A 12,140-nucleotide genomic window follows, 5' to 3' on the forward strand; every position below is an offset into this window, starting at 1 on the left:
GGGATCGCAGGAAGTGCATCATTAATGGAGGTGCTCAAGTCCCCTCCCCTAGGAACTCAGGAAAGGATGCTCCTCCATGCCTGGCCCTTCCAGACCCCGTTGTTCCTTTTTGCCTTCCAGATATCAGGAAGGTCTAAAGAAGACCAAAGAACTTCAAGGCCTGAAGGAAGAAGAAGAAGAAGAACAGAAGAGTGAGAGTCCTGAGGAACCTGAGGAGGCAGAAGAAACTGAGGAAGAGGAAAAGGACCCAAGAAGCAGGTGGGAAGCTGTGTGTGGAGACCTGAGATTACTGAAAATTACGATTCATTTATTTGCCGAATTGCACAAAAATCTCTGGAAATGTCAGTCCAGGGCAGTAGTAGGTCTGGGGCCCCAGCATGGCCAACCGAGAGACCCAGAGGGCACTCAAGATGGAGAGGTGGTAGAGGAAATTAAGAGCAAAAAATAGTTCACAATGGAATATTTGCAAGAATTGAGGGGTCAGAGGTGGTCATGGGCAGGACAGACAGCAATCAAGAGCTCTTGTAAGCTGAGAGAGAGTAAAGGATCCTGAGTAGACTCCCTATCAGCCTAGTCATGATCAGCTCATTTTTCAGCCCGCCTCAGGAACAATCCAAAACCAAGGAAAGATTCAACCAAGAGGGTCCAGCCTGCCTGAGTCAACCTCATTGCTCAAGGGAAATGGCATCTAGCAGAGCTGGGGAAGTGCTTCCCCAATGCTGGGACACATGGCCTCTCCTGAAGGAACCTCAGGCAGCTGGATGCTGTTCTCCTTACGGCTCCTCCTTCTTGGGGGTCCTCTGATTTTATCTTTTAGGCCATCCCACTGCCTTTCTTCTCTTTAATGTCATCAAGTCCGGACAAGCCCTTCCTTTGGCATCCTGAATACAGTGAAGACAGGCTAGAACTTCTAACACTACCAAACACTGAGAAAAAAAAAAAAAAGAGGAATAAACAGAGCGAGTACAAGGAATATAAACAGTCTGGTTTACAAAGCACACGCAGGATTTATCTAGCTTATTTCGATCTCAGGCAATTGTCATCCCCCTTCCATTTCATGACAGGGGAAATAAGGCTTTGCCTGGCATCCATTTATGCCAGCTGGTTATAAGTACTTGGCAATGACCACCTGTAGCATCCATCACTCAAGAGTGTCCTTTTTTTAAAAAAAAATTTTTTTAAAGAGAGAGTGAGAGAGGAGAGAGAGAGAGAGAGAATTTTTAATATTTATTTCTTAGTTCTAGGCGGACACAACATCTTTGTTTGTATGTGGTGCTGAGGATTGAACCCGGGCCGCACGCATGCCAGACGAGCGCGCTACCGCCTGAGCCACATTCCCAGCCCACAAGAGTGTCCTCTTGATCATCCTGATCCTGAGAGAGCTTGTTCTGTCTCCCAACTTCTGCTCCCCCTTGGATTTGCTCTTTGGTTTTGAGAATAGACCTGTTCATCAGGTGACAGATACCAGGCGTGAGCACAGCCCTCAGAAGGGTCTATGTCCTTCAGCACAAGGATGTAGCTTCACCTTTTCAGGCCTAGCAGTGTGGTGTCATCCTGTCCATAAGGGCTGAGGTTGCTATCATATTAGCCTCAAGAGCCGTTGTCTTCAATGCCAGGTGATCCTTGTCCACCTGAGCCTCTTAGACACACAGTTGCCTGCAGACACCTGCTCTCAAACATGATCCGGTGGCCATGAAACTTTGGTACCTCACTCACAAGCCAGGTCGGAAGTTATTAAAAATTCCACGTCCTATTTTAGTGCATTTTAAAAACATAAAAGCTAAGTCCAGCAGCTGGTCCCTTATAGAAATTCAAACATGAAACACAAGTGTCTTTTTTTTTCTGAGTTTCTACTCTGTTATATGCTATAATGTAAGCATTGCTTTCTGGAGGATTGGTTTAAAGGAAGTGTGGGTGAGTCAATCCAACATCTTAACAATATTCAAACAGAGAATACGTCTGACATTGATAAGACATTGAACAATTGAGACTTATGATGTGTGACATGAAACTTTGTCTTTTTCCTGACATTTTTTTCAAGTCACTCTACAAGGTTAAAATGATATTTAGACAGGTTCCTTTATTTTACCCTTAACTCTAAGAAAACAAGTTTATTTACAACAACCAAAAAATTGACTTCCATAGGAATTCTTTTTCTAATCTAACTTTTTATTGTTGCATCTCAATTGTGCAGGATGATGGGTAATTTATTGTGGCATATTCATACATACATGAAAATACAATTTGATCATGCTAACCTAATTTAATCTCTGACTTCTCTTATAGACCAGAAATGGATAACTACCTAAGGGTCACAAAGTCAGGTCTTTTTTTTTGCTACTGGGGGTTGAACCCAGTTGTGCTTTACCATGGAGCTACATCACCGGTCCTTTTTATGCCTTATTTTTGGATCTCACTAAGTTGCTTAGAGCCTCTCTAAGTTACTGAGGCTGGCCTTGAACTTGCGGTCTTCCTGCCTCAGGCTCCTGAATTGCTGGGATTACAGGTGTGCACCATCAAAGCCAGGACTTAACCTCCTTTGTAGTCTCACTTTAACATAGGGTTAGGGTGGGATTCTTCCCACTCTAGTAGCCTGTTTGGGGGCATGAAAATATAGCTCCAAAGAGTGACTCCATTTTGGCATCCAGTCATATCTTAATAGGATCAAAAGAATCTAAATAGGACTGAAAGGAAATAAGGCTTGCAATTCCAAGCTCTACCTTCTCAATAATTGTGAAAATAGCTAGTAGTTTTCATATCAGCCAGCATGCTCTTTTTTTATTGCTAAATTGTGCCTGAAATGATCTGATGGGGTTCTCATGTGTACAAGAAACAAATCACTGTTCCCTATGGCCTTAATATGGGAGGCAAACATTCTGAGCATTTGGCCCCTTTCTAAGGAGTTGAGTTTTTCAATTCATGGCAAGTTTTCCACTCTCTACTAACTCTGCCTTAGAGCTCCCTACTTCTCAGCAACAGGCCTTCTGGTAGAAAATCAAGCTGCTTTTAAGAGCTTAGCACAGTTCGTCCACTCTGGACACAGCTGGAGATGGAACTGAGAACAATGAGTTATGCTTCTTAGCACTGATGCAGGGTACAGGTTAGAACTTGGAACAGATCGCTAATAAAGCTAAGAGCAGTGGCATGCTGGTGCTATCTGATCCATGGGAGTATGGATCAGCCAACCTTGCACTCTGGGGCTCAAGAGAATGCAGATATCAGTGATCATCCCATGAATAGATGAGAGCATGTGTGGATGGGTGAATGATCAAACAAGTAATAGAATGTTCCTGACCAGTAGCTCTCACCATCAATGCTATAGACCAGTGGTGTCAAAACCATCTAGGGAAATGTGACTATAGATTCCTAGACCATAACTCTGGAGATTCTCATTCATTAGGCCTGAGGTATTTTGAAAAATTGCTGTCAAGATCCATGCATAGCTGAGAACCACTGCTCTGGATAGCATAGGAGGAATCCCCAGAGAGAGAGCATGGGTCTGGGCATCATACATTGGCCCAATATACTAAGCCCTCCACCTGTTTTTTCATTGACAGCAAACTTGAAGAATTGGTCCATTTCTTACAAGTCATGTATCCCAAACTGTGTCAGCACTGGCAAGTGATCTGGATGATGGCTGCTGTGATGCTGGTCTTGACTATTGTGCTGGGACTCTACAATTCCTATAACTCTTGTGTGGAGCAGGCTGACGGGCCCCTTGGAAGATCCACTTGCTCAGCAGCCCAAAGGGACTCCTGGTGGAGCTCAGGACTCCAGCACGAGCAGCCTACAGAGCAGTAGGAAACCTGATTCCTAGCCAATGCCCTGCTCCAGGACATCAGCCACCACCTTGTCCCCAAGTCTAGCGCATCAGGTTCAGGTCCCTGGATGTCCTGCCACCCCTCCCGTTGGGGGATGAGGAGGGCTTCTCTTCACACTTGGCACCACTGTGGGAATTATTCAGACCACAGTAACTTGATGTTCTTGGAGGATCAACAAACCTGCTTGGAAAAGCATCTGGTGGATGAAAAAGTGACTGTCACCAAGGAAGTCTAGGCAAAGGGAAGGTCTCCTGATCCTAGCTCAGATGGCTAGGGAGAATGAATACACCTTCACTGGGGGACAGTAAGAAGCTCACTCTCCCCTTTTCCTCTCAGCAGTTGGGTACCAGGAAGAATTGTGCTTAACAGCTAACACTGGCCCTAAGAGTCAGACCTAGAATTCTGAGTCACACGTGAATATCTTCCCAATTCCCATCTCATTTTCCATAACACTCCTTTGGCCTCTCTTTCTCCCCTTCAGAATCAGTTTCTTTTCACAGAATAGGAAAGGTTTCTCAGAAAAATGGACAGGCCGGATTTAGCTCAGTGCTTGAAATGAAATACGGGAAGATGCAAATCAAGGTCTGTGCATCTATACACAAACACAACACCCACAACACGTGTGTGCACGAAGCCAACAACCCTCCAAAAGTGTGCTCTAAAGAAATATGATGCGTGTCAAGCCAACCCATAGATTTTCACTCAGTGTGGGGCAGTCACAGCACCTGTACAGTGAACTATCCACACAGAATGGAGATGTTTGAAAAACACTGAAAACTTGTGGCTTCTATGGCAGACTTGCTGGTCTCCATGTCAGATGCCAACTCTAAGCTGCTGTACAGCACAGTCTGTTCCCTATTTGTTCTCTCCCTTTGAAAGTAGTTAACCCACCTCTCAAGTGAGCAAGGAGAAATGGTGTGCTTTCAGCTTCAAGCTTTCGCTCTAGGGGGGCCACATGAAAGGGGGAAATTGCACTTTTGGGCTTCCTTTGCAACGAGATTTCCAAACCTCGCATATGCTCTAGAGCATTCCCAATTGTTCAGCGCAGAGCTGAAGGAGTAAATCTCCAGTTTGATGTCACTCCCCCATTTTCAGCCACTGCCTTCATCAGCCCTCATCAGTTTGATAGTGGTGGTGGGTGTTGGCTTCAGTATGGGTTCTATGTGGTTGCCTTAGGTTTTGTTTGCTATTGTTTACTTTTGCAGCCAACATTCATATAGAACTTACTCTGAGCCAAGAACTATTCTCAGTATTATATGAGAATATTAATTCGTTTAGTCCTCAAGGGAAAAAAAAAACCCTCTGAGATGGATATTATTCTTTCCATTTTCAGATAAGGAAACTAAAGCCCAAAAAAAGATAAGTAACTTGTTAAGAACACACAGCTAGTAAATCATGGAGCTAGCTCTCCAAACAGGGTGGACTGTTTCCAGGGACTATACCCTTAACCCCCGCACTATATTGCTTCTCCAGTGGTCTCCTAGCTGGATGCCTGTCCTCCCAGTCTCACTCACCCAATTGGTCCTTCAGCTCTTCCAAGGCACCTCTGCTTCCCAAACTATGGCTGTTTCCCAAACAATTGCTTCCCAAATTATCCTGTTCTAGAGCTCCAGTCATTAGTTTTTCTCTTGCTCTTCTTTTCTTTTGTTCACTCTTGAGGGCCAAGTGCAAAAATTGCCCCATCCATACAGGCTTTAATGACCTTTTTCCCACACTCTCCCCACACCCAACATAATGGTTCATACCCTCTATGCTTTCTGGCTCTTAAGTATTTTCATTATTTACCTATACCCACCATCTATCACCATAATTTATTTCTATTATCTGTTCCTCCAAGCATTTTTCCTCAAAGACAAGAACCATGTCTTACCCATCTGTTGGGTAGGTACCTAACATGGTGGCTGATGCTTGGGAGGGGGTCATTAAATATTGGTCAAAAGAAGAAGTGGAACATTTAAGGTGGTGGAGAGCACCCTGGGACTGCTGAGATTTTTGCAGTTTTCCCAGTACCAGCACCAGCACCACCTCCATCTCTACAAGAAGAGTCACATTTTTGTTGACCTGAGATTGTTTTAATATTTCTCAGGCTATTCTGTGAAGAGCAGGAATGCAACCAGGCCAGCAGCAACACTGTTTCCAAGTTCAAGGATGGGCTCAACACAATCACTCCCTTCAAATAGTCACCTTTAGACTAGACCCCACTTTAAAACTGCATGTTTATTGAAGGGGGTGTCCTTTACAGTGGCTGGAAAATGACTGAGAGAGAAGCCCAAACCAGGGTTGACCAAGGATGTGCCATTAAGGTAAAGAGGTGCAGAACAAAGTAGAGGGACTTTGGAGGCATGGGTGGATGGTTTACCTGGTCTCTTCCAATAGGCACAGATAAAACTGAAGAAGCTTTAGTTACACAAGGCCCTCAGAGCCAAAGGCAGGCTGTGAATGGAGATCCAGAGAGAACAGCTCTAGAACAAGACTCTAAGTGGCCAACATCCAATGTCAGCCCCCCATAAAGAAGGACTAGGCTGAGTTGGCCCATTGCCCACTTGGCATAAGGTTCCCATCCCTGTTTCCAGGTGAGACAAGGCAAGGAGAGCTGGTGCTGAGAGCTTCTGCACCTCCAGCTTCCCCCACAGAAAGGCCTTCAGAGAACTTGAGACACAAGCCCTCGTCCACAATACTCCATTTGTGAGTTAGGAAAGTTGAGGAAGAGGATGCTCCAAAAGGGAGCACAAGGGTAGCCATATTTACATAGGCATGGCTGAAAAAGTACTCATCAGTCTGTTTTTTTCTGGAAGCAAAGATCAACCTGAAGTAGTTGCATCTGCTGCCAAAGCAGTTGTGAAAGGGAAGAAGACCTGTATTTCTAATATGACATGGATCTGAAATAAAGTTCCCCTCAAAATGCCTCTGACATTGCTGCTGAGCCTTAGATGTCTGGTTGCCTACCTTCAGTTGCAAAGTGATGTGTGGTTTGCATCACTGTTGACCTCACCTCCTGAAAGACCTTCACTTTCTGGCTGCCGCAAAGTTGTGTGTGCTGCTCCCCATGAACAGCCTGGCAGAGTCAAACGGGAAGGGAGACGCTGGATTTGTGTATCACTGGCTGTCAGTTGCTAATGTTGTTAAGCCTCACACAGGTGTGTTAGCATTGAACTATAAAGAGTCACATACCTGAGTTTGAAAAATAAAAGCACATTTCTAAACCTTTGGCAGCAGCCAAATGCCTCTTCATTTTATGGAGTGGAGCCACAGTCTTATTCCAAACCTGAACAGGATTCCTTTGGATATGAGTTCCTCCCAGAACCAAGCCAGAGGTCCCCAGCTGTGTTAGTCAGTTTTTTTGTCACTGTGACTAAAATACCTGACAGTAACATCTTAGAGGATTTAGAGGAGAAAAGATTTATTTTCAGCTTACAGTTTCAGAGGCTCAGTACATGGTCAACAACTCCGCTGCTCTCAGCCTGAGGTGAGGCAGAACATCATGGCAGAAGAGTGTAATGGAGAAAAGCTACTCAGTTCAGGGTGCCCAAGAAACAGAGAGAGGGGAGAAGTCAGGGGAGCAAGATATAATCCCCAAGGGCACACTCCCAGAGATTTACTTCCTCCAGCCATACCCCACCTACCTACAGTTACCACCCTGTAGAATAATTCTTTCAAATTATTAATCCATCAATAATTCATCAATTGATTAAGTCACAATTCTCATATTCATTTCACCTCTGAACATTCCTGCATTATCTATCACATAAGCTAATCGAAGAACATCTCATATCCAAACCATTAAGGCAACCATTGGGTCATTGTAATATGAGTTTACCTTACAGGGGCTGGATCAATTCCTGTCCTTCATTCTTTGCCCATTCCTGATTCTAGTTTCCTGTTTCTTCCTCGTATATGATTTTTTTCATTAATATATTTTACTATGTGATAGAAACTACTAAGTTTTCACCAACCCTATTTCCATTTTTTCTTTTTTTTAATTTATATATGACAGTGGAATGCATTACAATTCTTATTACCCATATAGAGCACAATTTTCGTATCTCTGGTTGTATACAAAGTATATTCACACCAATTCATGTTTTCATACATGTACTTTAGATAATAATGACCACCACATTCCACCATCATTTCTAACCCCATGCCCCCTCCCTACCCCTCCAACCCCTCTCAGGGGAATGTTTGACCATGTGTATCTAGTGTCCTAAAAACAAACTCTTCTTCCTAATATTCCACACTTTGTTCATTCTCTTTTCTACTGCTCAAAATCAGAGGATTCTGAGGAGGCGTCTGAAGCCTGATAAGATAAGCAGAACCCCTGAATGGAGCAGGTCTCTGATGAGTACTTACAACATCAAACTGTGACATGAGTAAGAAGTAAAAGTTTAGTGTGTTAAGCCACTAAAAATCAAGAAAGTTTGTTACAGCAACTTACCTATCCTGAAGAATGTATATATTTGTACCTGAAATAGGGGTGGTTTTATAATAAAATTTTAAAATTTGAGAAAGTGGCTTAACAGTCAAGTATTGAACAACAAGCTAATTTGGGGAGCTGGAAAGATAATGGCCCATGTTGTGAATAAAACAAAAACATTTGGTGAAGTCCTACCCATAATAATTTGAAAGGCATTCCATGGGTACCTTATAATTCTAGAAGAAGTGAGTGGAAGAACAGAAGCATTGGAATATGTGAGCCTCTATTGGCTGCCTTTGTCAAGCTATTTCAAGAAAAGGTAGCACTTGCGGGGCTGGGGTTATGGTTCAGTGGTAGAGCACTTGCCTAGCATGTGTAAGGCTCTGGGTTCAATTCTCAGCACCACATGTAAATAAATTTTTAAAAAGGCCCATCAACAACTAAAAAAGTAACTTAAAAAAAAAAGAAATAAAAGACCAAAATAAAAAAAGAAAGAAAGAGAAGTACTTAGGAAAGAATTGCCTGTTTTGAAGCAGAAATAAAAAAACAATATAGAGAACTTGTAGGGACTTAAGGGTTAGAAAACCTGATTCCTTCTATATCCCAAACAAACTAAATACAAGTTAGAGAGAAAAAGAACCACTAAAATGTCTCAGTTGAACAGACCAACTTAGCCTTATGGAAAAGAATAGATGCAGGATGTGGCTCTCCCATTAGTGGTTCCAAACGAAGTTAGGTTAGCCACAAGAAAGTATTGGGACAGGTAAAGCAGAAACAGATTTAGAAAATAATCCTGACAGAGGATTTGGGCTATGATTATTGGAACATGGAAGCAAATAGATCATAAATCTATATTTGTGAGGGAATCATATTTACAAAGAAACATAAGCCAGATCTGAAAGCCTCTTCAGAAAAACCACCATTGAGATCCAGCGCTCAGGCCAGTGAGAAGGTGTGCTCCATAATAGCTGCTTCAAATATGGCCAATAAAGATATATGATGAAAGGCCTCCTAGAAAGAAAACAAGGGCCACAGAGATCAGTGGACACTGGAGTTTCAACGTAGAATCAGGAGCTAATCAAGGGCAGGTCACGGTGGTAGGCAGAATTTCTAAAATGGGTTCCCAAAGATGCCCCACCCCAATCCCTAGAGCATTTGAAAATGAGATATAACTCTTTAAGTTATGTCGTAACTTTCACATTATATGGTAAGTTGAACCTAACATAGAAGATTATCCAGGTGAGCCCAGTGTAGTTACATGAGCCTTTCAAAGCAGAGAGCTTGCTCTGTTTAGGAGTGGAAATTGGAGAGATGAGAAGGACTGAAAAACTCCTTCAATTCTGCAAGCTAAAAAAAAAAAATCACTGTTTTGAAACTGAAGAGCCTCTGGGAAATCAGGATCTTATTTCTATAAACTCAAAGAAATGAATTCTTCCATCAACTTGAATGAATTTAGAAGTGGATTCTTCCCCAGCATCTCCAGTAAAGAGCCTACCCCAGCTGATATCTTGATTTCAGTCTGGTGAGAACCAGAGCAGAGCTCAGCTACAGCCCACCCAGACTCTGAGCCACAGGAACTCTGAGATAATAACTGGGTGTTTCTTTAAGCTTCTAAATCTGTAGTGATTTGTTATGCAGCAATAGAAAACTGATATGACTGTGTTAATGCACTTTTCACCATCATAATGAAAAATCTGACACAGACTACTTATGAAGAAAGTTTATTTAGCTCACAGTGCTGGAGGCTTAAGGGCATGGTGCCTACGTAAGGTTATTTCTGGTGGAGACCTCTTGGTGAATTATAGGTGGCAATGGCAAGAGTGTGTGTTGGAGCATGTCTGTCCAAGAAGCAGAGAGAAAGGACCGGCAGGGCCAGGCTTGCTTCTTACGTAACAACCCACTCAGGAGAACTACCCAAAGGCGTTGCATGAGAAATACCTTACATATCCAAAGTCCTAAGGACCTCCCAAGGGATTCACTACTTCCCAAAATAGTACATCCTGGAGACCAAGCCTTTAATCACAATGGATCCTTGGGGAACATTCAAATCACATCCAGCCTATAAAAGTGACCTTGATAGTATACCTTCATTGGTAGTCTAGAATACTATGGCCTGCTGACTGCTGTGACTCCCATTCTTCCCTTCACCCCTGGGAAATTTTATTGAGGCCATCCTGTTTTACAATCACATTGGGGCATGGGGGTAGTATATATAACTTGCTTAGTTCATAGGTCACCAGACAGCAAAGTGCCACTGCCAAACCTGATAGGGAAGACTGAGCATAACAGATATCGTGTACTTTGAGCAGGATATAACCTTGGATTTCCTCCTTTGAGACTAGAGTACCGTATTCTCCATGGGGGGAGGAACAGCAAAGCCAATATTAGGTGATCGGAAGAACCAACTGTAGCAGAGACCTCTCTGTTCACTAAATTGTTTTTCCTTTTACTCCTGAGCCCATAGCTAGATAGAACTCCTTTGCAGTTAGGTACAACATGTTACAAACTTTTGGCCAATGGACTATTGGTGGAAATTATATATCCCAGGCCTGCGACCTAAAACAATTTCCAGCACCATCCTCTGCACTCTCTTTCTGTGGTTGCTGGCTCTAAGTAAAGATCTTGGAGAAAACCCAGAAGTACTAGTAGGTGATAATAGAGCTACTCAAAGACTGTTGGCAGGACCTTCAGCCTCTAAATAACTGTGTGGGAGTATCTCTCCACCAAGCAGACACCCAACGTTACCACCATCACCATGTATCAGCCATTGGATTGTGACATGAAAAAAATTCTTAATTTATTAAGCCATTGAGATTTGGGGATGTTTGTTACAGCAGTTAGACTACACTTATGCTTTTTTTTTTTTTTTTTTTTTTGATACTAGGGATTGAACCCAGGGACATTTAACCACTGAGGATCTCACTACGTTGCTTAGGACTACACTAAGTTGCTGAAGCTGGCTTTAAATTTGTGATCCTCCCACCTCAGCTTCTCCAGCCAATTCCAGGGATTACAGGTGTGCACCATCGTGCCTGGCTAATACATTTTTAAATGATCCTTGTAATATCAAGTACCTTAGAATTATATTACTGTGTTATTTCCAAGTTCATATAATTCAGTTTCTTTCTTTGACAGATGACAAACTGAGGCTCAGAGAAAAGACTTACTCAAGGTTACATAGATTATGAGTGTTAGAACTTAAACTAAAATTAAGATATTACCCTAGATCCAGTACTCTGGGTCATACCAGTACTTCTTTGTGTCACATCTCATTTTCTACTGTTTAAATTAGTATTTTCATGTGTCAGATTAAATAGGTACTTGAAGGTCTCATCTGGCTCCAAGTCCATGACCTCTGGGATGGGCTCAGTCTTCCCTATCAGGCCTGGCTGTGGCACTTTGTGGTCTGGTGATCTACAGACTTTTACTCTTGTTTTCCCTATGCAGAGAATAAGAAAATCGGCCTGGGTGTTCTGTATTTCCTGCTTTCCTTTGAAACTTAGTGGTTGTCCTTTTTATTTTCCTTTATTTTGCACGTCTAATTGGGCAACTTTCTTCTTTATGGATTTTCCTTGATGACAGTGTAAACTTCTGCCTACAAGTAGACAGTGCTGCTGGTTCTATTTCCTTTCCTGAACACTCTCTCTCAAAATGGTGAAGAGAGATTCTCTGGCAACATTTTCTTTATGCCTCTCCACTTGAGCTTTTTAGCTCTTGACAACAAATTCTTTCAGAACTTACCATAAGTGGGACATCTAGAAGCAGACTGAACGTATTCTCACTTAACAAGAGAGGCAGCAAGTTTTGACAAAGAATTTCCAATTACCTCCCAATGGCAGCTTAACTTCTCTCAATGGAGATATATATTTTCCCCTTTCTGGAAACTGATGATTAAGCATCAGCAC

The 12,140-nt window shown here is 42.6% G+C and overlaps 1 protein-coding gene across 11 annotated transcripts in view; it reads left to right on the forward strand.

Annotated features, from left to right (window-relative positions):
• The window catches only part of Irag1 (inositol 1,4,5-triphosphate receptor associated 1), a 118,527-nt gene extending 111,499 nt beyond the window's left edge, over positions 1-7,028 (forward strand). For all 11 annotated transcript variants that reach the window (XM_040284748.2, XM_021727362.3, XM_021727367.3 and 8 more), the window contains 2 exons: positions 121-258; positions 3,558-7,028. In XM_040284748.2, the coding sequence (XP_040140682.1) occupies positions 121-258; positions 3,558-3,801 (382 nt within the window). In that variant the 3' untranslated portion in view covers positions 3,802-7,028. The remainder of the gene's footprint in view (positions 1-120; positions 259-3,557) is intronic.
• Positions 7,029-12,140: the final 5,112 nt, after the last annotated feature.

The sequence above is a fragment of the Ictidomys tridecemlineatus genome, chromosome 4, assembly GCF_052094955.1.
Source record: "Ictidomys tridecemlineatus isolate mIctTri1 chromosome 4, mIctTri1.hap1, whole genome shotgun sequence".
Classification (NCBI taxonomy): domain Eukaryota; kingdom Metazoa; phylum Chordata; class Mammalia; order Rodentia; family Sciuridae; genus Ictidomys; species Ictidomys tridecemlineatus.